Source organism: Macaca thibetana, chromosome 11 (assembly GCF_024542745.1).
Source record: "Macaca thibetana thibetana isolate TM-01 chromosome 11, ASM2454274v1, whole genome shotgun sequence".
NCBI lineage: Eukaryota > Metazoa > Chordata > Mammalia > Primates > Cercopithecidae > Macaca > Macaca thibetana.
The window spans coordinates 6704360-6730542 of record NC_065588.1 but is presented as its reverse complement, the minus strand read 5'-3'; the positions used below and the strand labels follow the sequence as shown (position 1 = coordinate 6730542).

General features: G+C 49.7%; 2 protein-coding genes across 16 annotated transcripts in view; one reads left to right on the top strand and one right to left on the bottom strand.

Annotated features, from left to right (window-relative positions):
• The window catches only part of PTMS (parathymosin), a 251995-nt gene that overhangs the window by 172662 nt on the left and 53150 nt on the right, over positions 1-26183 (bottom strand). The window contains exon 1 of one of the 8 annotated variants that reach the window (XM_050747523.1): positions 6916-6919. The exons of 2 other annotated variants lie outside the window; for them this stretch is intronic. The gene's annotated coding sequence lies outside the window, so the exon portion shown is untranslated. Of the gene's footprint in view, positions 1-2100; positions 2105-2148; positions 2153-5546; positions 5551-5702; positions 5707-6152; positions 6157-6915; positions 6920-26183 lie in introns of those variants that run through there. 5 more of the 8 variants (XM_050747525.1, XM_050747534.1, XM_050747530.1 and 2 more) reach the window with 5 other exon arrangements.
• Positions 1523-26183, top strand: part of CHD4 (chromodomain helicase DNA binding protein 4) — a 39057-nt gene continuing 14396 nt past the window's right edge. For 4 of the 8 annotated variants that reach the window (XM_050747390.1, XM_050747389.1, XM_050747388.1 and 1 more), the window contains exons 1-25: positions 1523-1778; positions 2626-2803; positions 6614-6735; positions 6936-7151; positions 7339-7457; positions 7880-8121; positions 8341-8468; positions 8725-8860; positions 8998-9176; positions 9381-9620; positions 11280-11483; positions 11606-11811; positions 13791-13922; positions 14483-14579; positions 15241-15432; positions 16274-16474; positions 16663-16800; positions 17074-17195; positions 17318-17491; positions 17822-17963; positions 18054-18185; positions 18295-18412; positions 21393-21517; positions 21861-22098; positions 22252-22427. In XM_050747390.1, the coding sequence (XP_050603347.1) occupies positions 2704-2803; positions 6614-6735; positions 6936-7151; positions 7339-7457; positions 7880-8121; positions 8341-8468; positions 8725-8860; positions 8998-9176; positions 9381-9620; positions 11280-11483; positions 11606-11811; positions 13791-13922; positions 14483-14579; positions 15241-15432; positions 16274-16474; positions 16663-16800; positions 17074-17195; positions 17318-17491; positions 17822-17963; positions 18054-18185; positions 18295-18412; positions 21393-21517; positions 21861-22098; positions 22252-22427 (3879 nt within the window). In that variant the 5' untranslated portion in view covers positions 1523-1778; positions 2626-2703. Of the gene's footprint in view, positions 1779-2450; positions 2509-2625; positions 2804-6613; positions 6736-6935; positions 7152-7338; positions 7458-7879; positions 8122-8340; positions 8469-8724; positions 8861-8997; positions 9177-9380; positions 9621-11279; positions 11484-11605; positions 11812-13790; positions 13923-14482; positions 14580-15240; positions 15433-16273; positions 16475-16662; positions 16801-17073; positions 17196-17317; positions 17492-17821; positions 17964-18053; positions 18186-18294; positions 18413-21392; positions 21518-21860; positions 22099-22251; positions 22428-26183 lie in introns of those variants that run through there. The other 4 variants (XM_050747392.1, XM_050747391.1, XM_050747393.1 and 1 more) reach the window with 3 other exon arrangements.

Here is a 26183-nt window from a genome sequence, read left to right as displayed (position 1 = left end):
TCAACATAGGTTGAATGAACATGAGCAGTGGTGAGTAGGGGGAGGGCAGGCCTCTACTCTCGGTGTGTATAGAGAAGGATTCTGAGTTCACATCATGATGCCATGTCCATTCGCCGGAGTGGCCTGCGGGTGTTGGTGAAAAGTCCCTGACCTGGGGGTGTGGTGAGGGAGAGGATTGCTAGAATGTTGAGAGATAGTCTTTGGATGGGAGTTGGTAATTATTATGGGATGTTGTAGGGTGAATTAGACTTCATGTAAATGTTTCATCTGTCAGCTTGGTATTTTGGTTGGTTGGTGTTCCTCAAAACTTAGGAGCTGGAGGTAAGCATCTGGAAAATACCTGGATTTTGGTGGGACTAGGTGGGGCCCTAGGTGGGCTTCTAGCCCCCAAGTGTCTGGAAATGATGGTATGAGGGAAGCTGGGGTCCCAGACATGAGGAGGCTTTTTGCCAGGATACTGCTTTGGCCCAGAAAGGGATTAAGGTGTGTGCAAGTGGGGGCGGGGACAGGGAAGCGTGGGTAGCCTGCCTGGCCCTCCCTGCTTTGGGTGTTAGAATAGACTGACAGCGCCTGGAGATGGGGGTGGGAAGAATATGAATATTATGGGATGCCTGGCTCAAAGGGTATAGGGGTGGTGGAGTGGAGATGAAGCATTATGGGATGTGACACTGGGTTGTGTTGGGAGTATTACGGTATGTTTGGTTGACCACGGGCTCCTTGCAATTATTATGGGATGTCAGGATGTGGGTAGGAGAGTAAAATTATTATGGGATAGCTTTCCAGTGTCAGAGGAAAAGAGATTAGATGTCCATCTGTGGGGCGACAGTAGGGCTGTTGATCATTACGGGTTATCTTTTTGATAGAGGAGGGGTACTTACTATAGGCTGTGGAGCTAGAAGAGGGAAGGGTGGGGGTGACGTGAGCCTCTAGACCCTAGCCTGCAGGGACTGAGGGCAGCCCTAGGGGGTTAGTTATTACGGGATGTCAGTATAGAAAGTGGGAGACTGATTATTATGGGATGTGTGTGGGAGGAGGCCGAGTGTCCGTTGTTGTAGTATGGGGGGGGGGGTGAGTTTCAGACTATTATGGGATGTCAAACTGGGGGTGGATGAAGGATGGTTATTATGGGATGTCTGTGGGGGATGGGGCTGAGTATTATGGGATATGAGGCATAAGTGCTGGGAGGGGTGCTTATTATGGGATGGCCATGGGGAGGGAGGGGTGAATTATTATGGGATGTTAGCATTAGGGCCAAGAGTGAAGAAGTTGGCAAAGGATGGCTATTATGGGATGTCTAAGAGGGTTAGTTGCAAAAGGTCTGCAATATTATGAGATGTCAGCAGCCCCTGGCATATGTGTATGAAATGTGGGGGGGCAGGGTGTGTGTGTGTGTTGTGTGTGTGTTTTGGGGGGGGGGGGGTGTCCGTGTGTATTATGGGATGGCCAGGAGGTGGGCGGTTGCCCAGGTGACACGCGCGCGCGCGCTCGAAGGGGGCGTGGCCAGTGGTTGCCTGAGCGACGAGGGGGCGGGGGTTGCCCGGGAGACCTGGGGAGGAGGGTGGCGGTAGTGGAAGGGGGGGTTGGAGTTGGTTGAGGTTATTATGGGCTGTCCGTGGGGGGGCGGGGCCTGTGCGGTGGGATTTCCCGGCCGGTGTTTCAGGCCCTTTAAGAGGCGACGCCGGAGCCGGAGCCATTTTCCCCCCTTCGGCCGCGGCGAGGAGGAGCTGGAGCGGGAGTGACACTGAGCCGGACCCAGCGCGACCTGCGGCGGCTCCGGGGTGAGGATAGCGCGGGGTTCCCAAAGAGACGCCCCTCACGGCCCGACCAGCCCCGAGGGTCATCCCGTCAGCCGCCCCTTCCTTAGGCGTCTCCGGACCCGCGGACCGCCCCTTGCCCAGAGGAGCCGACCCTTCCTTTCCTGGCCTGCAGGGCGCCCGGCCTCCTCCCTAGCACCCGCCCTAACCCTGCCGGAGTCTTGCTCCCCGCGACCCCCGCCTCCGGCTTGGTCTCCCACAATGCCCGGCGCCCACCCCCTCGCCCTTTGATCACTTGCCCCCCCGGAACACGTGGCCCGGCCCCCTTCCCGGTGGGACGCTTTAGCCCCCCCCGTCCCTGCCTCCGGCCCCCCGCAGCGCCCGAGCCTCCACGCCCCCTCGTCCCCGCAGCTCTTGAGGAGAACCTGAGTTGTCCCAGAGGACAGCCTTTGGAGAGCTGCCCTGTCTGGGGACTGGCCCCTCCCCGGGCGCTGGGAGGCGCCCCCCCACCCCCAAGTGACCTTGTGTCCCAGAGCGTTTCGCCGCCTGCCGCCTCCCCTGGCCCCCCCGTGCCGCTGCCACTCGGACCCCCTCCCCCGTCACACCCCGCTCGGTCCAGCCCGGCGTCTCCCCTCCCCGCGCTTGCACCAGCCTGCCCTCGGAGGCGTCGCTCCCTCGCTCCGTGGGGGCGCCTGCCGGGGAGCCGGCTTCCGGGCTGCCCCCAAGGAGTGTGGAACTAAGTTCAGCCTGAGCGGTTCGGGTGCCCTGCTAGGGTGGCTGGGGTGGGGGGCGGAAAGAGCGGGTGGGTGTGGGGGAGGGGGACAGTGCGCGTCACTGACTGTTCTCTGTTTCTCCCCCCTCCCCCGCACAGTGACTCGGGCCAGTGTAGAGGGCCCCAGGCCGCCGGCAGGAGCAGCTGGGCCAATTCCCTGGCCGGGAGCGGAAGGGGATGGCGTCGGGCCTGGGCTCCCCGTCCCCCTGCTCGGCGGGCAGTGAGGAGGAGGATATGGATGCACTTTTGAACAACAGCCTACCCCCACCCCACCCAGGTAACATCTTCCCCAAGGGCCCAGGGCGGGAAGGAGGCATCTGGGGCTCTCCCGAGTGACTGCTCTGGTGAGGCAGGACTGTGTTGCTCGGCTGTCTCTGTGCAGAGCCGGAGGTGGAGGGCATCCGAAGGGAGTGGTTCCCTTCTGCGGAGCTCTGGTGTGAGGGGGGTGGAAGCCATGTGCCTCCTGGGCACCGCGGACGGAGATGCCAGCTTGCTGCACTCTGTCTTGAGGAATGCTCTGCAGTTCCCAGTTGAGGGAGCTCTCTGGGCTGGCAGGCATTACCTTGTGTGTGGGTCCTCGGAGGAATGCAGGTAGCTGGGACCCCTGGAGGCTTGTGGTGGTGGCGGAGGGGGGCATTGAGGATTCTGTTTGAAAGACCAGCCCGGCATCTGTGCTAGTAGGATCCTGTGGTTGCCGCTGTGGAAAAGAAAGAGGGAGTGCTGGTTACACTCTATCTGATTATTTTTAGCTTCTGATCAGTTACCGGTTTTCTGTGCTGTCTCAGCTGTGTGAAGTTTGAATCGCGCTCCTCAGCAGGATCTGGAGTGCTTTTAGCCAGGCAGATTGCTGGAATGTTTTGAGTGGGGAAGTGATGGGGGCTCGGGAAGGATGTAATAGCCTAGTGAAGAGGGGCAAAAGAAGGGAGGGCATCTCTCTTCTCTTGGTGAGTGGACATAATTTTGGTTTTTTTCCTACTGGCTTCTGCCTCTATGAGGTAGCCTGGCGTTTAGGCTAGCAGTGTGAAGCGTCTGTGTAGGTGTGCTAGGGGTTGCTCTATCTGTGTTTTGGGGTGGCTCCATGAACTGGCCAAACCCGTATGGTTATAACTACATTGCCTGATTGGGGGAGCCCTTGTCTATCCTCAAATGATGGTTGATGTCATGTTCCTAAGCAGATGTCTTTCTCTTCTGTGTCCTTTTTCAGAGTCCCTAGCTAAGTCATCTACTTGTTTCCTTGACCTTCATGTTTTCTAGGTTCATTTTTTTTCCTATGTGTCATTTCTTCATTCCTTCTGCTTCTACTTTTCTTCTCATTTTGGAGCCTGCTGATCCTGATTTTGTTTCTCATCCAGCATCATTCAGTTCTGCCTTCTCTCTTCTTAGCTTCAGTGGAAGTTGAGGTGGTCTGGGAGAGATGCTTTCACATTTGGTACTTTTTAAGTTGGAAGTCTTGACTTCAACCTGAGGCCATTTAGGAGAGGGGTTAGTGTTGTCATGGAGTCTTGGCTGTTGGGATGAGAAACTTGGTTTCATCCTTGTGTAGGGTAGAGGGGCAGATTTCCATGCCCTTGCCCAAGGTGAGGGCAGGGTGGTGGTGCTGATAAGGGGACCCCGTCCTTCTGAGAGGGGCATGAGAAACAGTAGTGCTGCCTAGACATTGTGGGTTCCACATCTTGGCCTCCCATTGTCCCCTTGGGCTGGGGCTGCCTTTCATGTTGACTGGGAGCTGCGCAGGAGCTGTGAACTCTGTCCTGAGCTGTAGCATGACCCACTTTTTCCTATTGCCACACCCCATTCCTGTCCCTTTCCCAAATCTTCCTCTATATCTCAGTCAGTTTGTTGTTTGCCATTTCAGCCTATTATTTGCTTGAGAAGTTTGGGGGTTCCATGTGCATGGAAGGATGTCCCCTTTGCCTCTATGGGTTATCTTTATCTCCACTTCCAGCTTTTATGGGGGTGGTGAGATATAGCTAGCTGATGGGGATTGGGGGTTGACTTGGGGATTGTTGGGGAAAAGCCCTGAAGAAAATGATTCTGGTGAAATCCGGGCTGGTGTTCCATTCCCAAGGGGGAATGGGAGGGGCTTTCTTGTGCCTGGTCTTATTCTGGGCTGAGAAGCAGGGAGGCTGATGGTGCTTTGTCCAGCCTAATGTCTCATTCCCTAGTGTCGGTCTAGCTCAAGAAGTGGGGAGCCAGAGACATTTTAGGGCTAATTTTGGGGGTTAAGAGCTAAGAGCATGTCAGGGATTGAAGGAGGGATATTACTTTCTTTTTTATTTTTGAGACGGGGTCTCACTCTGTCACCCAGGTTGGAGTGCAGTGGCACGATCTTGGCTCACTGCAACTTCCACCTCCCTGGCTCATGCGATTCTCCTGCTTCAGCCTCCTGAGTAGCTGGGATTACAGGCACCCACCACTATGCCCGACTAATTTTTGTGTTTTTAGTAGAATTGGGGTTTCACCATGTTGGCCAAGCTAGTTTCGAACTCCTGATCTCAAATGATCTGCCCGCCTCAGCCTCCCAAAGTGCTGGGATTACAGGCATGAGCCACTGCACCCGGCCGGGATGTTATCTTCTACCACTGTCTGGGTCCTGCTCCTTTTTTTTGTGCAGACATTCCCATATTTGTTGGATAGGACTCTGGGTGGGGGGGGGGTGAGGAAGCTGAGCTTCAGAGGCTTCTTGTGGGCCTCCATTCCTCAAACTAAATCTTTTGGGTATCAGAAATTTGGGGAGAAGGTTGTATGTCCTGACCACAGGTCCACTGAGCCTTTGTTAAATCTCAGCTCTGATGACTGAAAAAATAATTGTGATTGAGGGAGTAATTGAGTTCTTCCCTTAGTATTATCTTCATGTTTGTCTCGCTCTCCTTGGGTTTCCTTGCTTAGGACATTAGGGTGGCCTCTTGTGAACCGTGTCATCCCAGAGTAGGTGGCATTTGGACTTGGGGCCAGATAATAATTTGGGGAGGCTTCTATGAGGGCAGTCTCCCCCCCGCCCCACCTCTGTCAACCCCGCCCCCCCTCTGTCAACCCCGCCCCCTCCCCTGCCACTTCCTGTCTGTCCTATGTTGGCAGCTGGGTGCCCTGGACTGGCTTCTGCGGTCAGGAGCCATTTTCCCTCTCCTCAGTGGGTGAGGCACTCCCTTCTTCTCTCCACTCCTTTCTCTACCCCCCCCCCAACTTGGGCGGGGGTGGCTTGGAAAGAGGGAGAGAGAGGAGGGAGGAGGGAGTCTGGTGTGAATGTCTGTTACAAAGGAAGCTGCCTCCTGGCCTTCTGTGTGCCCCTTCCCACCTATCCTTGGCCAGGAGCTTTCAGTGTTACCCCAGGCTTTGTGTGTGCTTCCAGCCAGGGGAGGAGGTGGAGCCAGATGGGAGGAGGATTGCTGGGGGGCGGGTGCAGGGGGAGATGGTGACAGCTGGGCTGATTTGGGCCCCTAGGGAGAAGAGGCTGCTGACCCAGGAGAAGCTGAGGAGGAACATTAGGGTTGGAGATGGGGAAAGGAAATTGTATTTTGGGAGTGGGCATGAGATTGGTCTGGCACCTGAACCTAGGACTTAGAGGTTCTGGTTAATTTGAGCAGTGATGATTTCAAAGTGGTTGGAGAAGGATGTGGTTTCCGAGACCCCTGAACTGATCCTGTTCTGGGAAGGTATATTGTATAGTTTTTGCTTTCTGAGTAGGATCTTTCATTCTCATTCCCTAGTTTATAGAATACTTGGTGGCCAGTTATAGGAGGCCTAAATCTAGTCCTCTTACATGGTGAACTCTAAGCAGCCCAGTTCAGCTGTACTGGTGAACATCTAGAGGATTGCTGGTAGGAATGGGAGAGAGGAGGCAGGGGTCTGGACAGCTGCCCGAGGTGGGCCTGGTCTGGCCTGGCAGGCCTATTTTGGGTATATACAGCTCTCTCTTTGTCTGTTTTTGTCCTGGGTATCAGCTTCCTTCTGTACAGAGTATAGCAGTTCTCTTCAGAGGAATCTGGGACAAGAGGTGGGGAATAAAGTCTAAAGCCTCTGGATTAGGGCCTAACCTTTTGCTATTGATCTTTTTCCCTGCCTACCACTCTTTGCCAAATACATGTAGAAAATGAAGAGGACCCAGAAGAGGATTTGTCAGAAACAGAGACTCCAAAGCTCAAGAAGAAGAAAAAGCCTAAGAAACCTCGGGACCCTAAAATCCCTAAGAGCAAGCGCCAAAAAAAGGAGGTGAGTGGGTGACTGAATGTTACGGGGAACCAGAAGAAGAAGGGAGGAGCTCTGAGAAGGGTTGAAGGGCTGAGGGCATTTGTTTCTTTCTTAGGAGTGGTGGGCCAGGTTCTGGGGATGAGCCTCAGGGCTGTCCTGAGGTCAGCATGTGTGTAGCATGTGTGTGTCTGTCTCCCTCTCCCCCCCTTTCCTTGCTCCAGCGTATGCTCTTATGCCGGCAGCTGGGGGACAGCTCTGGGGAGGGGCCAGAGTTTGTGGAGGAGGAGGAAGAGGTGGCTCTGCGCTCAGACAGTGAGGGCAGCGACTATACCCCCGGTAAGAAGAAGAAGAAGAAGCTCGGACCTAAGAAAGAGAAGAAGAGCAAATCCAAGCGGAAGGAGGAGGAGGAGGAGGATGACGATGATGATGATTCGAAGGTGCCTGGACCTGCATCCTCTTCTTTGTACAGTTAAACTTTTGTCCTTTTGTTTCTTAGACATCCTACTGCCCTTTAGAACACTTTCTTTTCTTTTCCTTTTAACTGTTACTCTGGTTTTTCAGTACAAATTTGTTCAGCAAGTGTGGGCACTAGGTGGCAGGTGCTTGACTTTGCTCTTTCTGCAGGAGCCTAAATCATCTGCTCAGCTCCTGGAAGACTGGGGCATGGAAGACATTGACCACGTGTTCTCAGAGGAGGATTATCGAACCCTCACCAACTACAAGGCCTTCAGCCAGTTTGTCAGGTAAAACAGGAGGGGCTTGCGGAAGGGGGAGGAGAGTCTTTCTATTATCTCTTCTTTCTTCTCTTTCTTTTTTTTATTCTTTTTTTTTTTTGAGAGGGAGTCTCGCGCTGTCGCCCAGGCTGGAGTGCAGTGGCCGGATCTCGGCTCACTGCAAGCTCCGCTTCCCGGGTTTGCGCCGTTCTCCTGCCTCAGCCTCCCGAGTAGCTGAGACTACAGGCGCCCGCCACCTCGCCCGGCTAGTTTTTTGTATTTTTTAGTAGAGACGGGGTTTCACCGTGTTAGCCAGGATGGTCTCGATCTCCTGACCTCGTGATCCGCCCGTCTCGGCCTCCCAAAGTGCTGGGATTACAGGCTTGAGCCACCGCGCCCGGCCTCTTTTATTCTTAAACATTTTTCTCTGCTCTTCTCCATTTCTCCACCAGACCCCTCATTGCTGCAAAAAATCCCAAGATTGCTGTCTCCAAGATGATGATGGTTTTGGGTGCAAAATGGCGGGAGTTCAGTACCAACAATCCCTTCAAAGGCAGTTCTGGGGCATCAGTGGCAGCTGCGGCAGCAGCAGCGGTGGCTGTGGTGGAGAGCATGGTGACAGCCACTGAGGTTGCACCACCACCTCCCCCTGTGGAGGTGCCTATCCGCAAGGCCAAGACCAAGGAGGGCAAAGGTGAAATGGGGTTCAAATGGGAGTGGGGGTGTCTAGTGTGGGCTTAAGATGTCAAAGACAGAGCATGGGAATGGTGTTCTGTCAGCCCTAAGGTAGGAGATAGGAGGGAGGAGTGAGTCTTGAATTTTGGAGGGAAGTTTGGGCATCTGAATGTGGGGAGATCTTTTCCCATCTTTGGTGATGTGGTATTTTATATATTTGGATGTATCCTGATTTTAGGTCCCAATGCTCGGAGGAAGCCCAAGGGCAGCCCTCGTGTACCTGATGCCAAGAAGCCTAAACCCAAGAAAGTAGCTCCCCTGAAAATCAAGCTGGGAGGTTTTGGTTCTAAGCGTAAGAGATCCTCGGTGAGAGCCCAGCCCATCACTTTAGGGAGGGTGCCATGTATACTAGAAAGGATGTGACCTTATATCAGGACCTGTCCTTCATAGTAGGCACATAAGAATGTGGGGAGTTACCCACAGAACAGGATGAGACTCGGCTCCCTGTATAACAGTGCTTGCTGGGATTCTGGTATCCTCAGTGAGAGAGCACTCCCTTGTCTGCCACTCTTTCCTTCCCCTTGGCTTGAATGTCTAACCTTATTCTTTTTCATCCTGTCAGAGTGAGGATGATGACTTAGATGTGGAATCTGACTTCGATGATGCCAGTATCAATAGCTATTCTGTTTCTGATGGTTCCACCAGCCGTAGTAGCCGCAGCCGCAAGAAACTCCGAACCACTAAAAAGAAAAAGAAAGGTGTGTTTCTTTTCTGTATATTTGTGATGGGATGAGGTGGGAGTGATTGGGGAAGAATCTCCCTAAGGAGATAGGGGTTGGGGGTGGGGGGAGGTAGTTTTTTTCTAATAACTGGGCTTTCCCTCTTCCTTGCCCAGGCGAGGAGGAGGTGACTGCTGTGGATGGTTATGAGACAGACCACCAGGACTATTGCGAGGTGTGCCAGCAAGGCGGTGAGATCATCCTGTGTGATACCTGTCCCCGAGCTTACCACATGGTTTGCCTGGATCCCGACATGGAGAAGGCTCCTGAGGGCAAGTGGAGCTGCCCACACTGCGTGAGTGTCTGGCCATTGTGGCCCCTTGGAACTCATGAGAAGAAGGGTGGGACAGTAAAGCTCTTTGGGGCCTGGATGGAAATCGAAATGCTGGTGCTGCGGGTTGTGAGCTTTGGGAAGCATTCAAAGGAATGATGGGTACTGGCTTCAGACTTCGGTGGGTGGGTGGGGGTAATAATCTGAATCTGTGGTCGTTTACTGCAGGAGAAGGAAGGCATCCAGTGGGAAGCTAAAGAGGACAATTCGGAGGGTGAGGAGATCCTGGAAGAGGTTGGGGGAGACCTCGAAGAGGAGGATGACCACCATATGGAATTCTGTCGGGTCTGCAAGGATGGTGGGGAGCTGCTCTGCTGCGATACCTGTCCTTCTTCCTACCATATCCACTGCCTGAATCCCCCACTTCCAGAGATCCCCAACGGTGAATGGCTCTGTCCCCGTTGTACGGTGAGTGACTGATCTCAGCCAGGGCAGAACATGTGGAAAGTGTAGTCTCTTCTATGTAGGGAATTGTGAAGCTGGGGTGCGGGAGAGGAACTGTGCGCTTTTCAACCCTGAGAAAGGGGTTTTCCTTTATCCTATAGTGTTGGGATACTTTTGTCCTGGGAAAATGTAGGACTGACTTCAAACAGAGGAGTTGATGTTTTGCCAGCTCTCTGAAGAGGAGATGAAGCAGTGTTCTTCTAGCTGAGAACATGTGTCTCTGTGTTGACACCCTGCCTCAGGGTCTTGGTAGCTTACAATGTTTTTAATTTTTTTGTTAAAAAACTTTTTTTTTGGAGACAGGGTCTCACTCTGTCATCCAGGCTAGAGTGCAGTGGTGCAGTCATAGCTCATTGCAACCTCCAACTCTTGAGCTCAAGTGATCCTCCTATCTCAGCCTCTTGCTGAGTAGCTAGGAGTACTGGTGCATGCCACCACATCCAGCTAATTAAAAAAAAAAAATCTGGCCGGGCGCGGTGGCTCAAGCCTGTAATCCCAGCACTTTGGGAGGCCGAGACGGGCGGATCACGAGGTCAGGAGATCGAGACCATCCTGGCTAACACGGTGAAACCCCGTCTCTACTAAAAAATACAAAAAACTAGCCGGGCGAGGTGGCGGGCGCCTGTAGTCCCAGCTACTCGGGAGGCTGAGGCAGGAGAATGGTCTAAACCCGGGAGGCGGAGCTTGCAGTGAGCTGAGATCCGGCCACTGCACCCTAGCCTGGGCAACAGAGCAAGACTCTGTCTCAAAAAAAAAAAAAAAAATCTTTGTAGAGACAGGGTCTCACTATGTTGCCTAGGCTGGTCTTGAACTCCTGCTCTGAAACTATTCTGCTCTCTTGTCCTCCCTAAGTGCTGGCATTACAGGTGTGTACCACCGTGCCAGCCAGGTTAGAATGTTTAATAGGGCCACTTACTGCTTTTAGATTGCTTAAGGGAGGAATTCTGTGCTTTAAGTCTGTTGATTTCCTGATTCTTTTGGCTGCTTGTTGAAGTCTTAACTACTGGCTTTGTTAAGCGGATAGGAGTGATAGTGGCACGGAAATCCTGGATGATGTCCAGAAATGGAGAGAGAATTGTATCACAGGTTAGGATTAGATAGGTATCTAATCCAGAAGTGGGAAATCCAAAATACTTCTGGTCCCAAGCATTTCACATGAGAGGTCCTCAACCTGTATTCTCTCCCTGGAGGAGTCCTGGGATTAGATTTTATTTGAAATGAGATCTTTTTGTTTTTTTGAGACGGAGTCTCTCTCTGTCCTGTCCCCTAGGAGGGAATGCAGTGGGGCAATCTTGGCTCACTACAACCTCTGCCTCCCAGGTTCAAGTGATTCTCCTGCCTCAGCCCTCCGAGTAGCTGGAACTACAGGCGCGTGCCACAATGCCCAGCTAATTTTTGTATTTTTAGTAGAGACAGGGTTTCACCATGTTAGCCAGGATGGTCTCGATCTCTTGACCTCGTGATCTGCCCGCCTCGGCCTCCCGAAGTGCTGGGATTACAGGCATGAGCCACTGCTCCAGGCCTGAAATGAGATCTTAATCGTCCTTTGATAAAGTTGAGACTGTGGGCTGTCCCTCCCCCCCTGGTTATGATTTGAGATTAAGTTGTCTCTTTTTCCCTCAGTGTCCAGCTCTGAAGGGCAAAGTGCAGAAGATCCTAATCTGGAAGTGGGGTCAGCCACCATCTCCCACACCAGTGCCTCGGCCTCCAGATGCTGATCCCAACACGCCCTCCCCAAAGCCCTTGGAGGGGCGGCCAGAGCGGCAGTTCTTTGTGAAATGGCAAGGCATGTCTTACTGGCACTGCTCCTGGGTTTCTGAACTGCAGGTAAGTTGAGGATAGGCTGGAGATGTAGGGGCTACGATGAATAGGATAGTGATAAAAGAGCCTTGTGGATAGAAAGAATGAACACAGCTTCTTGGTGGCTGATTTTCTCTTTCCGCTCCAAGCTGGAGCTGCACTGTCAGGTGATGTTCCGAAACTATCAGCGGAAGAATGATATGGATGAGCCACCTTCTGGGGACTTTGGTGGTGATGAAGAAAAAAGCCGAAAACGAAAAAACAAGGACCCTAAATTTGCAGAGATGGAGGAACGCTTCTATCGCTATGGGATAAAACCTGAGTGGATGATGATCCACCGAATCCTCAACCACAGGTACCAGCTGGGCACATGGGAGATAGGCAGTCTCAATGGGAGATTCCCGCTAAAGGGATTGGGAAAATGGATGTCACCGGCAACTTAGATTTGGAAGACACTGGTTTTTTTTTTGAGACAGAGTCTCAGTCGCCCAGGCTGGAGTGCAGTGGTGTGATCTCGGCCCAGTGCAACCTCTGCCTCCCAGGTTCAAGTGATTCTCCTGCCTCAGCCTCCTGAGAAGCTGGGACTACAGGCGCGAGCCACCACGCCCAGCTAATTTTTTGTATTTTTAGTAGAGACGGGGTTTCACCATGTTGGCCAGGATGGTCTGGATCTCTTGACCTCAGGTGAAAGTGCTGGGATTACAGGCGTGAGCCACCATACTTGGTTGTTTGTTTTTTTGAGATGGAGTCTTGCTCTGTTACCCAGGCGGGAGTGTAGTGGTGCAACCTTGGCTTGCTGCAACCTCGGTCTCCTGGGCTCACGTGAATCTCCTGCTTCAGCCTCCCTAGTAACTAGGCATAGGCACCTGCCACCATACCCAGCTAATTTTTGTACTCTTAGTAGAGACAGGGTTTCACTATGTTGGCCAGACTGGTCTTGAACTCGTAACCTCAGGTGATCTGCCTGCCTTGGCCTCCCTAAGTTCTGGGATTAACACACATGAGCCACCATGCTTTATTTTGAGACAAAGTCTAGCTCTGTTGCCCAGGTTTGAGTGCAGTGTCGTGATCACTGCTCACAGCAGTCCCAAACTCCTGGGCTCAAGCTATCTGCCTCAGTTTCCCAAAACGTTGGGATTACAGGCGGGAGCTACTGCGCCTGACACTTTATGTTATTTATTTATTTATTTAGTTTATTATTGTGTTTTTTTTTTGAGACGGACATGTTGCCCAGGCTGGAGTGCAGTGGCGCGATCTCAGCTCACTGCAAGCTCCGCCTCCCGCATTCATGCCATTCTCCTGCCTCAGCCTCCCAAGTAGCTGGGACTATAGGCGATCGCCACCACGCCTGGCTAATTTTTTTTTTTATTTTTTATTTTTAGTAGAGACGGGGTTTCACTGTGTTAGCCAGGATGGTCTCAATTTCCTGACCTCGTGATCCGCCCGCCTCATCCTCCCAAAGTGCTGGGATTACAGGCATGAGGCATCGCGTGTGGCCTATTTATTTATTTTTTGAGACAGAGTCTCGCTCTGTGGCCCAGCCTGGAGTGCAGTGACATGATTTAAGCTCACTGCAACCTCCGCCTCTCAGGCTCAAGTGATTCTCTGCCTCAGTCTCCGGAGTAGCTCTGATTACTGGCGTGTGCCACCGTGCCTGGCTAATTTTTTTTTTTTTTTTTGAGATGGAGTCTCTTTCTGTCACGTAAGTTGGAGTGCAGTGCTGCAATCTCAGCTTGATGCAACCTCTACCTCCTGGGTTCAAGCAATTCTTCTGCCTCAGCCTCCTGACTAGCTGGGATTACAGGCATGCACCACCACGCCTTGCTAATTTTTGTATTTTTAGTAGAGACGGGGTTTTACCATATTGGCCAGGCTGATCTTGAACTCCTGACCTTGTGATCCACCTGCCTCAGCCTTCCAAAGTGCTGGGATTACAGGAATGAGCCACTGCGCCTGGCTTGACGCCTGGTTAATTTTTTTTGGTAGAGACGGGGTTTCGCCATGTTGGCCTGGCTGGTCTTGATCTCCTGGCCTCAAGTGATCTGCCTGCCTTGGCTTCCCAAAGTGCTGGGATTACAGGTGTGAGCCACTGCACCTGGCCAACACTCTATGTTAATTATTAATTGACTGAATTCTGGTGTTTGAGTGTAACTAGGAAAGTATAAATTAGAGATAATTTTTGGTCAAAGACTGGTATAGTAGAGGCTCTGAAAACGTGTGATCTGTGGCATACCTAGAGGTCTGGTGTGGAACATACGGTATTGCCAGTTTTTGAGAGCAAGTGAGGAGGGTTGCTTTTTCTGCCTCTGAGGGTTTTTTCTCCTTGACTTGCAGCGTGGACAAGAAGGGCCACGTCCACTACTTGATCAAGTGGCGGGACTTACCTTATGATCAGGCTTCTTGGGAGAGTGAGGATGTGGAGATCCAGGATTACGACCTGTTCAAGCAGAGCTATTGGAATCACAGGTGAGTGATTTTGGGTGAGGAATAGAGTTATTTCTTTTTTTTTTTTCTTTCTTTTTTTTTTTAATATGGAGCCTCGCTTTGTCACCAGGCTATAGTGCAGTGGCATGATCTTGGCTGACTGCAACCTTTGACTCCCTGGTTCAAACGATTCTTCTGCCTTAGCCTCCCGAGTAGCTGGGATTATATGCATATACCACCACACCCAACTAATTTTTTTTTGTTTTTTTTTAGACGAAGTCTTGCTCTTGTCCCCCAGGCTGGAGTGCAATGGTGCGATCTCGGTTCACTGCAACCTCTGCCTCCCGGGTTCAAGCAATTCTCCTGCCTCATAGCTGAGATTACAGGCGTCTGCCACCACGCCTGGCTAATTTTTGTATTTTTAGTAGGGACGGGGTTTCACCATGTTGGCCAGGCTGGTCTCAATCTCCTGACCTTAGGTGACCTGCCTGCCTCAGCCTCCCAAAGTGTTGGGATTACAGGTGTGAGCCTCTGTGCCTGGGCAAGTTGTTTCTTCTATAGAAAAGGACTTTGGGCAGCTGCGTGACGTCTTTCTTCTTTAGGGAGTTAATGAGGGGTGAGGAAGGCCGACCAGGCAAGAAGCTCAAGAAGGTGAAGCTTCGAAAGTTGGAGAGACCTCCAGAAACGCCAACAGTTGATGTGAGTCGGAGTGGAAGGGACTGGAGGGTAGATTGTTGGGTAGGACAGTGTATCTTTGCTGCAGTCTAATGATGGTACTCTTAGGTAATGAAAAGATCACTTCAAGTCTGCTTCCCCACTTCTCCACGTCTCTATATATCAGAAAGCACTGGGATTACTTTCTTCTTTTGTCATCAGAAAAAAAAAGGAGGTGTATTTTGAATGACTGAAGAAGTGTTATCTAGGGGGAGGGGTCACATAGCCTAGCTTTTATGAACTTACATTGGAATCTGGCTTAATTCAGGCTCAGTTCCTCTGGGTTTTGTTTGTACAGTGTAATTTGAGGGTGATTAAAGTTAAAAAGATTCATCTAACAGGGACATACATTATTTACCTGGTAGATCCTGACTAGTAGAATTATTGTATTGGTAGGGAGTCTGTGATGTGTTTTTCCTCAGTGATATGTAGGACCAAAATCAGATCTGTCTGGTTAAGCCCTGTTTCCTGGAGGACCCTAAAGTGAACATGAAATTGCAGTAATTATAGGGGATCTCTTCCCTCAGAATTTTTGTAGCTTTTCCCCAGGAGGATCCGTGAAGACTAGAGAGGAGGAAGCAGCTGCTGTATTAGGGGAGGAAGGGGGTTCCTTGCCAGCTCTTGACTTCTCTGTTTCATCCTTCAGCCAACAGTGAAGTATGAGCGACAGCCAGAGTACCTGGATGCTACAGGTGGAACCCTGCACCCCTATCAAATGGAGGGTCTGAATTGGTTGCGTTTCTCCTGGGCTCAGGGCACTGACACCATCTTGGCTGATGAGATGGGCCTTGGGAAAACTGTACAGACAGCAGTCTTCCTCTATTCCCTTTACAAGGAGGTAAGGAAATCTGGGGCTGATAGTTTTTTTGTGTGGATATTTTGTGTTTGAAGCCTTCACTTACACTCTGAGTAGAGAGATAAAGGAATAAAAAAATTGGTCTCTGACCTTCAAGAACACTATGGATAATAGATAAACACATGTACACATGTGTTTAATAGATAGTAGATAAATGTGATAGTGGATAAACATACGTACGCAGCGGAAGATTTGAGGGTGTGGAGCCCTGGGTAGGATTAGCAGTGGGTCCGTAGAGTCTCAGTTCTAGGGGAATGATTATGTGTTGAGGGAAGTAGAATTACGAGTAGAATTAGTATGGAAAGACTTGGCTGTACGCAGTGGCTCACACCTGTAATCCCAGCACTGGGAGCCTGAGGTGGGTGGATCACCTGAGGTCGGGAGTTTGAGACCAGCCTGACCAACATGGTGAAACGCCGTCTCTACTAAAAATACAAAGTTAGCCGGGCGTGGTGGCGCATGCCTGTAATCCCAGCTACTTGGGAGGCTGAGGCAGGAGAATCACTTAAACCTGGGAGGTGGAGGTTGCAGTGAGCTGAGATTGCACCATTGCACTCCAGCCTGGGCAACAAGAGTGAAACTCTGTCTCAGGAAAAAAGTATAGAAAGACTTAATGGGAGAGATAAGACTTGTGGTTATGGTGGGACCTTGTCTTTTTGGAAAGGCACAGGCTGGGCATGTGTATGGAGGAAGGTGAGAACAGGAGCAGGAGCGCAGGTGTCAGTCCTTGGCTCGGCTTGAGGGGACAGCAGGGTGCTGGGCGTTCACTGGGGTTGCAGTGTGCGGGGGCCCTCAGTCCTGACTTTCCTCTTCTTCCTCAAAGGGTCATTCCAAAGGCCCCTTCCTAGTGAGTGCCCCTCTTTCTACCATCATCAACTGGGAGCGGGAGTTTGAAATGTGGGCTCCAGACATGTATGTTGTAACCTATGTGGGTGACAAGGACAGCCGTGCCATCATCCGAGAGAATGAGTTCTCTTTTGAAGACAATGCTATTCGTGGCGGCAAGAAGGCCTCCCGCATGAAGGTATCTCAGGGCAGGGAAGCCACCCTAGAGAAAGAGTTGCGGCTTCTGGCTTAGTTTACCTCCTTGTGATCTGGTCCTTGGTGAGGCAAAAGGGTAATCCTGGGAGGAGGAAAACACTCCGTCAGTCCCCGGGTTGTGATTACATGAGAGAAGGTGACTAGTAGTGACCAAGTTGCCTTCATGTGCAGAAAGAGGCATCTGTGAAATTCCATGTGCTGCTGACATCCTATGAATTGATCACCATTGACATGGCTATCTTGGGCTCTATTGATTGGGCCTGCCTCATCGTGGATGAAGCCCATAGGCTGAAGAACAATCAGTCTAAGGTGAGGGCTGAGGGAGGGATGTTGGAGCCCTGACTTTGAGTTTTTTCTAGTACTTCCAATTTGTTAAGGGGAAGACTTGCAGGTGGAGAGGAGAGAGAAAAATTGTCTCTGCCTTCTTTCCTTGTATGTGACAGCCCTTGGTGGCCAGGCCTTTAAAAAGAATGTGGGGAGTGGGATGCTTAACTATTGGGCAGTGAAAAACTTGAAATTTGGTAGAGATTTACTAGAGCTGTGTTTTCATTGGATTTCACATTTTTCCATCTGCTTCACCAGTTCTTCCGGGTCTTGAATGGTTACTCACTCCAGCACAAGTTGTTGCTGACTGGGACTCCATTACAAAACAATCTCGAAGAGTTGTTTCATCTGCTCAACTTTCTCACCCCCGAGAGGTTCCAGTAAGTATGTGTTTATCTGTAATCGGCTCATAATTGTGCTTCTCATTCTTCCTGTTGCCCATTTCCTGTATCACTTTTCTTTCTTCCCTTCTCCAATAACTTTTTCCTTTTTCTTTCTGAAGCAATTTGGAAGGTTTTTTGGAGGAGTTTGCTGACATTGCCAAGGAGGACCAGATAAAAAAACTGCATGACATGCTGGGGCCGCACATGTTGCGGCGGCTGAAAGCCGATGTGTTCAAGAATATGCCCTCCAAGACAGAACTAATTGTGCGTGTGGAGCTGAGCCCTATGCAGAAGTGAGTTGGGAGGGACAGAAACAGACTCCATTTAGACATCTGCCAGTCTGCAGTCTTTCCTATTCCTCCCTCACTCAGCTTCAAGGCATCTGGTGACAGGAGCAAGCAAGGCCTAAAGAAACCTGATGCTAGGGCGCTGGAGCACATGGTTCTTACTTATTTTAAGTTATACCTTTCCGTATTTAAAATGGTGGTGGTAGTGCTTGTGCGTTAGGTGTCCTTAGTGCCAAAGTGGGATGTGTTGGAAGAAAGATCTCAGTTGTTGGGCCTGCATTATTAGTCACCGAAAGCCTCTCAAGTCTAACCTGTCTTTCTACCTTGGCCATGTAGGAAATACTACAAGTACATCCTCACTCGAAATTTTGAAGCACTCAATGCCCGAGGTGGTGGCAACCAGGTGTCTCTGCTAAATGTGGTGATGGATCTTAAGAAGTGCTGCAACCATCCATACCTCTTCCCTGTGGCTGCAATGGTATGTAGTGCCACCTCCTGTTTTTCCCTGGGTTGGGACTCCTCCATATGTGCTTTCTTTTAATATTTTTTTCTTTGCTTTTGTTCTCAGGAGGCCCCTAAGATGCCTAATGGCATGTATGATGGCAGTGCCCTAATCAGAGCATCTGGGAAATTATTGCTGCTGCAGAAAATGCTCAAGAACCTTAAAGAGGGTGGGCATCGTGTACTCATCTTTTCCCAGGTATCATGTGGACTGGGAGCTTTAGGGAACAGTCATAGACAGCCCTCAGTGACCTCAGGAAAGGGTTACCATCTGACTCTTCCATAATTAAACCATGCTCCTTTTACAGATGACCAAGATGCTAGACTTGCTAGAGGATTTCTTGGAACATGAAGGTTATAAATACGAACGCATCGATGGTGGAATCACTGGGAACATGCGGCAAGAGGCCATTGACCGCTTCAATGGTGAGAGAGAAGTTGTTTAGTTTCAGGAATCCTCTGTAACTTCTTGTGCATCTGCTTTTCTGTGTAGTTCTTTTCGGGCTTTGTCATTTGAGATGGAAGAGTAAAGCTTTTGAATGTCTCAGTTGGAAGAATGTATTGGACTATTCCTAGGAGATTTTTTCCTTTGGGGTCTTTGTTTTTTCTGCTAGAAAGAAGAAAGCATTGTATCTTGAGGGCAAGCAAGAGGTCAGGACTTGTTCAAGCTCAAATAGCAAGTTACTAGCAGACTTATCTGCCTCAGTAGACACTACTAGGGTTTGGTTTTGTTTTTTGTTTTTTGTTTGTTTTTTTTTTGAGATGGAGTCTTGCTCTGTTGCCCAGGCTGGAGTGCAGTGGTGCGATCTTGGCTCACTGCAACCTCCGCCACCTGGGTTCAAGTGATTCTCCTGCCTCAGCCTCCCAAGTAGCTGGGACTATAGGTGCGTGCCACCACGCCCACCTAATTTTTGTACTTTTAGTAGAGATGGGGTTTCACCATGTTGGCCAAGATGGTCTTCATCTCCTGACCTCATTATCCGCCCGCCTTGGCCTCCCAAAGTGCTGGGATTACAGGCACGAGCCACCATGCCCAGCCTGTTTTGTTTTGTTTATTTGAGATGGGGTCTCACTCTGTTGCGGAGGCTGGAGAGGAGTGGCATGATCATGGCTTACTACAACCTGGACCCACATCCAGGCTTAAGTGATCCTGCTGCTTCAGCCTCCCAACTAGCTGGGGCTATAGACTTGAGCCACTGTACCTAGCTAATTAAAAACAATTTTTTGAAGAGATGGGGTCTTGCCATGTTGTCCAGGCTGATCACAAACTTCTGGGCTCAAGCAGTCCTCCTGCCTTGGCCTCCCAAAGTATTGAGATGATAGGCATAAGCCACTGTACTCAGTGTCACTACTACTTGTTTTAAAAAAACTTTTTATTTTAATTTTAGACTTAGAAAAAAGTTACAGAACAGCACAGAGAGTTCATGTATACTGTTCAACTAGCTAGCTTCTCTTAATAATAACTTACATAACTGCAGTACAATGATCAAAACTAGGAAATTATCATTGGTATTATACTATAAATGACAGACCTTCAATGGATGTCACCAATTTTTACTGATGTCTGTTTTCTGTTTCAGGATCCAATCCCAGGTCCCATGTTCCATTTAGTTATTGTGCTTCCTGCTATCTATGACATTTATTTTTTTTCCTTTTCTTACATGATACAGATTTTTTTTTGAGATGGAATCTCACTCTGTTGCCCAGACTGGAGTGCAGTGGCACGATCTTGACTCATTGCAACCTGTGCCTCCTGGGTTCAAGCGATTCTCCTGTCTCAGCCTCCTGAGTAGCTGAGATTACAGGTGTGCGCCACCATGCCCAGCAGATTTTTGTATTTTTAGTAGAGACGGTTTCACCACGTTGGCCAGGCTGGTCTCGAACTCCTGACCTCAGGTAATCCACCTGCCTCGGCCTCCCAAAGTGCTGGGATTACAGGTGCGAGCCACTGTGCCCCGTCAATATAGATACTTTTGATGAACACTGGTCAGTTATTTTGTAGCATGGCTCTAAGTTTGGGTTTGTGTGATGTTTTCTCTTGATTAAATTAGACATTTTGTGCAAGAATGCCACAGAGGTGATGTTGTGTCCTTTTCTTTTCTTTTCTTTTCTTTTTTTTTTTGAGACAGTCTTGCTCTGTTACCAGGCTGGAGTCTGGAGTGCAGTGGTGTGATCTTGGCTCACTGCAACCTCCACCCAGGTTCAAGCCATTCTCCTGCCTCAGCCTCCCGAGTAGCTGGGATTACAGGTGCCCGCCACCATGCCCGGCTAATTTTTGTACTGTTAGTAGAGACGGGGTTTCACCACGTTGGTCAAGATGGTCTCGATCTCCTGACCTTGTGAGCCACTGCACCCGACCGATGATGTTTCCTTTTCAATGCATCATACTGGGGCACAGACATGTGTTATGTCCCCTTACTGGTAATGACTTGATCACTGGTTAAGGTGGTGTCTGTTGAGTTTCTGCAGTGTAAAGTTTCTCTTGTTCCCAATTGTGATTGATAAATAGCTTGAGGGAGATACTTGAGACTGTGTCAGTGTCCTGTTTCTCCTTAAACTTTCACACTGATTTTAGTATCCATCAGTGGACTTTGCTTACAATGATTATTACTGTGGTGTTTGCCTATGAGGTTTTATATTCTGACATTCTTTCTTTTTTACCTTCGCCTCCTGGGTTCAAGCGATTCTCTTGCCTCAGCCTCCCAAGTAGCTGGGATTACAGGTGACTGCCACCATGCCTGGCTAATTTTGTATTTTTAGTAGGCAGGATTTCACCATGTTGGCCAGCTTAATCTCGAACTCCTGACCTCAGGTGATCTGCCCACCTCAGCCTCCCAAAGTGCTGGGGTTATAGGCGTGAGCCACTGCACCTGGCCTATTCTGATGTTTTTCTTTAAGAAATGGGGTCTTGCTCTGTTGCCCAGGCTGGAGTGCAGTAGCACAAAGCTCACTATAACCTTGAACTCTTGGGCTCAAGTGATTCTCCTGCCTCAACTTCCTGAGTAGCTGGGACTACAGGTGTGCACCACCATGCCCAGCTAATTTTTCTTTTTTTCTTGAGATAGAGTCTCTCGCTCTGTTGCGCAGGCTGAAGTGCAGTGGTGCAATCTCTGCTCACTGCAAACTCTGCCTACCGGGTTCAAGCGATTCTCCTGCCTCAGCCTCCCGAGTAGCTGGGACTACAGGTGTACACCACCATGCCTGGCTAATTTTTGTATTTTTAGTAGAGGCAGGGTTTCACTATGTTGGCCAGGCTGGTCTTGAACTCCAATGATCCACCTGTGTCTGCCTCCCAAAGTGCTAAGATTACAGGCTTGAGCCACCGCCCCGGCTTAATTTTTTAAACTACATTTGTGAATTGGAATTTAGGAGACACTTCTAATGGTGTTTTTGGTTCCTTTATTAGCACCAGGTGCTCAGCAGTTCTGCTTCTTGCTTTCCACTCGAGCTGGGGGCCTTGGAATCAATCTGGCCACTGCTGACACAGTTATTATCTATGACTCTGACTGGAACCCCCATAATGACATTCAGGTGAGCAGAGGCAGCAGGCAGCCTTAATAAGTAACATGTTAGAGGCATAGTGGCCTCTATGAGCACTCTACCATCTGGAATTAGGTTTTTAGGTGAGAAACAACAGATTATTCTTTTTGTGTTGTTTACCTTATTGTAAGCCAGAGAATTTGGTTAGCTGTGGTCCTATTTTGGGTAACATGTTAGACAGTGGTGTCTGGAGGCAGGGGTGCAAAAGGAAGTTTCCTATGAGGGCAGGCTGTAGACCTTGTCTTGTGCCGAATTTAGAATACTATGTGGAAGTCAGGGTAAGAGTGGCACCAGGAAAATACAATTTCTGGCTTTATTTCCTGCTCAACTCCAGGCCTTTAGCAGAGCTCACCGGATTGGGCAAAATAAAAAGGTAATGATCTACCGGTTTGTGACCCGTGCGTCAGTTGAGGAGCGCATCACGCAGGTGGCAAAGAAGAAAATGATGCTGACGCATCTAGTGGTACGGCCTGGGTTGGGCTCCAAGACTGGATCTATGTCCAAACAGGAGCTTGATGATATCCTCAAATTTGGCACTGAGGAACTTTTCAAGGATGAAGCCACTGATGGAGGTGAGCTAGTCAGGAACTTACATTTTGGTGTGGGGCTTGGCCTCTCTAAAGGTTAGGGAGAATCTTTGATACCAAGGGTCTTGTGGGACTTGCTTTTTCCACTGCAGCTGCTGAAGCTGACTTTGGGGATGTGGGCCCTTGAGTTTTTTATAGGAGGAGACAACAAAGAGGGAGAAGATAGCAGTGTTATCCACTACGATGATAAGGCCATTGAACGGCTGCTGGACCGTAACCAGGATGAGACTGAAGACACAGAATTGCAGGGCATGAATGAATATTTGAGCTCATTCAAAGTGGCCCAGTATGTGGTACGGGAAGAAGAAATGGGGGTGAGTATGAATCCAAGGCAATCCTGTGCTTGGTGATTGGTCTGAAAATTGGAATTGAGACCAAGGTGGTATTTGAGACAAGAGGAAAACATCTATAGGCAAATTCTTACATTGATGAATTGATACACCTCTTCCTTTGAAAACAAGGCTGATAACATGACTAATCAGATTTTCATCTTTGCCTTGGTTGTCAGAAAACTTACAACCAAATATGCTCACAACAGTTATTTTGGCTCTTTACCAGAATGTCATTTTCTCTTACGTGTTTTATTAAACCTTACACATAAAATTTTGAATGTTACCTCATCTCTCTAGAGAAAAGGCAGAAGATCCTAGATAATCTGTCTCTTTGTGTTTTCTGCTTTTTATTTAAGAGACAGGGTCTCTACCAGGTGTAGTGGCTCAAGTCTGTAATCCCAGCACTTTGGGAGGCTGAGACAGGCAGATACATCACTTGAGGCCAGGAGTTTGAGACCAGCCTGGCCAACACGGTGAAACCCAGTTTCTCCTAAAAATAAAAAAATTAGCCAGGCATGATGGAGCACACCTGTAGTCCCAGCTACTCAGGAGGCTGAGGCAGGAGAATCGCTTGAACCCAGGAGGCAGAGGTTGCAGTGAGCTGAGATCACGCCATTGCATTCCAGCCTGGTGACAGAGCCAGACTCTGTCTGAAGAGAAAAAAAACGACAAAAAAAGAGACAGGGTCTGGCTCTGTCATCCAGGCTAGAGTGCAATGGCACAGTCATAGCTCAGTGCAACCTTAAACTCCTGGGCTGAAGAGTGACCCTAGTAGATGTGTGCTACCAGACCTGGTTAATTTTTTAAATGTTTTTAGAGATGTCTTGCTGTGTTGCCCAGGATGGTCTTGAACTCCTGGCCTTAAGCAGTCCTCCTGCCTTGGCCTCCCAAAGCACTCCAGGTGTTACCCACTGCACCAGGTCTCCTTGTGTTTATTTTTATGTATTTATTATTTTATTTATGTATTTATGTATTTATTTATTTATTTATTTTGAGATGGAGTCCCACTCTCTCCCCCAGGTTGGAGTGCAGTGGTGGGATCTCAGCCCACTGCAAGCTCCGCCTCCCGGGTTCAAGCAATTCTCCTGCCTGAGCCTCCCGAGTAGCTGGGACTACAGGCGCCTGCCACCACACCTGTCTAATTTCTTTGTGTTTTTATTAGAGACGAGGTTTCACCGTGTTAGCCAGGATGGTCTTGATTTCCTGACCTTGTGATCCACCCGCCTTGGATTACAGGGGTTACAGGCGTGAGCCACTGCCCCGGCCTTACGTATGTTTTTTTTTGAGACAGAGTCTTGCTCTGTTGCCCAGGCTGGAGTGCAGTGGTGGGATCACGGCCCACTGCAACCTCCACTTCTGGGTTCAAGCAATTCTCCTGCCTCAGCCTCCCAAGTAGCTGAGATTACAGGTACGCACCATCATGCCCGGCTAGTTTTTTTATAGTTTTAGTAGAAATGGGGTTTTACCATGTGTGCTGGGGTATTCTAGAACTCCTGACCTCAAGTGATCCGCCTGCCTCGGCCTCCCAAAGTGGTGGGATTATAGGCATGAGCCACCGCGCCCGGCCTCCTTGTGTGTGTGTGTTTTTTTCTTTTTTTTCTTTTTTTTTTTTTGAGACGGAGTCTTGCTCTGTAGCCCGGGCTGGAGTGCAGTGGCCGGATCTCAGCTCACTGCAAGCTCCGCCTCCCGGGTTTAGGCCATTCTCCTGCCTCAGCCTCCGGAGTAGCTGGGACTACAGGCGCCTGCCACCTCGCCCGGCTAGTTTTTTGTATTTTTAGTAGAGACGGGGTTTCACGGTGTTAGCCAGGATGGTCTCGATCTCCTGACCTTGTGATCCGCCCGTCTCGGCCTCCCAAAGTGCTGGGATTACAGGCTTGAGCCACCGCGCCCGGCCTCTTTTTTTTTTTTTTGAGACAGAGTCTTGCTCTCTCGCCCAGGCTGGAGAGCAGTGGCGTGATCTTGGCTCCCTGCAACCTCTGCCTCCTGGGTTCAGTTCTCCTTCCTCAGCCTCCCGAATAGCTGGGACTACAGGCATGTGCCACCACGCCCAGCTAATTTTTTGTATTTTTAGTAGAGATGGGGTTTCACTGTGTTAGTCAGGATGGTCTCGATCTCCTGACCTCATGACCCATCTGCCTCGGCCTCCCAAAGTGCTGGGATTACAGGCATGAGCCACTATGCCCGGCCCCTCCTTGTGTTTTTTTAAAGATTAGAATCGGGCCAGGTGCGATGGCTCATGCCTGTAATCCCAGCACTTTGGGAGGCCGAGGTGGGTGGATCACGAAGTCAGGAGATCGAGACTATCCTGGCCAACATGGTGAAACCCTGTCTGTAGAAAAATACAAAAATTAGCTGGGTGTGGTGGTGGGCACCTGTAGTCCCAGTTACTTGGGAGGCTGAGGCAGAGAATCACTTGAAACCCGGGAGGTGGAGGTTGCAGTGAAGCCGAGATTGCGCCACTGCACTCCAGCCTGGCGACAGAGTGAGACTCCATCTCAAAAAAAAAAAAAAAAAATTAGAATCGGTCTATACCTTTTTATTCTCCTCCCTTCTCTTTCTTGGTCTTTTATAGTAAAAAAAGAAAATAGTATGTGAGGAATGTGTGGCTTGTTTTAATGTTTTTCTCTCCCAAATGATGTAGAGGAGTATGAAATGGAAAAATAAAATTTCCTTTTTCTTCTGGTCTTCTGTAAACCACTTAGCTCAGGATTCTTTGAATTGGCGTTGGTTCTGGTGGTCTTTGTCATCTTTTCTCATTCTCCCACCTCAGAACCATCCCCCTTGCTGTGTTTTCCTGATACTTACCTGTGATTTTGTTCTTGAAGGTAATATGTCCAACCTCAGTTTATATGTAAGTGTGGCTGAATGGTCTGACATAGGTCTGCATACTATAGTGTTTAATCAGAAACGACCCTACTAATAGAATGCTCACATTCCTTTTTTTTTTTTTTTTTGAGACGGAGTCTCACGCTGTTGCCCATGCCCAGGCTGGAGTGCAGTGGCACGATCTCGGCTCACTGCAAGCTCCGCCTCCTGGGTTCACGCCATTCTCCTGCCTCAGCCTCCTGAGTAGCTGGGACTACAGGCGCCCGCCACCGCGCCCGGCTAATTTTTTGTATTTTTAGTAGAGACGGGGTTTCACTGTGGTCTCGATCTCCTGACCTTGTGATCCGCCCGCCTCGGCCTCCCAAAGTGCTGGGATTACAGGCTTGAGCCACCGCGCCCGGCCTCACATTCCTTTCAGTGGCAGTGAATGTAATAGAAGTGATTGACAGGAGGGAGAGCACATGATAAGTGGATCATCCTTGTTGGTGACTACACAAGTATACACATTGTTCTTTGATTAGTGACTGCAGCTGCTGTTGACTTCTTTTAAAAATTTTTTAACTTTTATTTTTGATAGTAATTTACATAGCTCAAAATACAGGAAAGGGCAAGATGCGGTGGCTCATGCCTAGAATCCCAGTACTTTGGGAGGCTGAGGCGGGAGGGCCGCTTGAGCCCAGGAGTTAGAGACCAACTTGGGCAACATGGTGAAATTCCGTCTCTAAGTAATAAAAACATTAGCTGAGTGTGGTTGCTCATGCTGTGGTTCTAGCTGTGTGGGAGGATCGCTTAAACCTGGTGGTCAAGGCTGCAGTGAGCCATAATGATGCCACTGTACTCTAGCCTAGACAACACAGCTAGACCCTCTCCCCAAAAAAAAAAAAAAATACATATATATATTTGTATGTACAC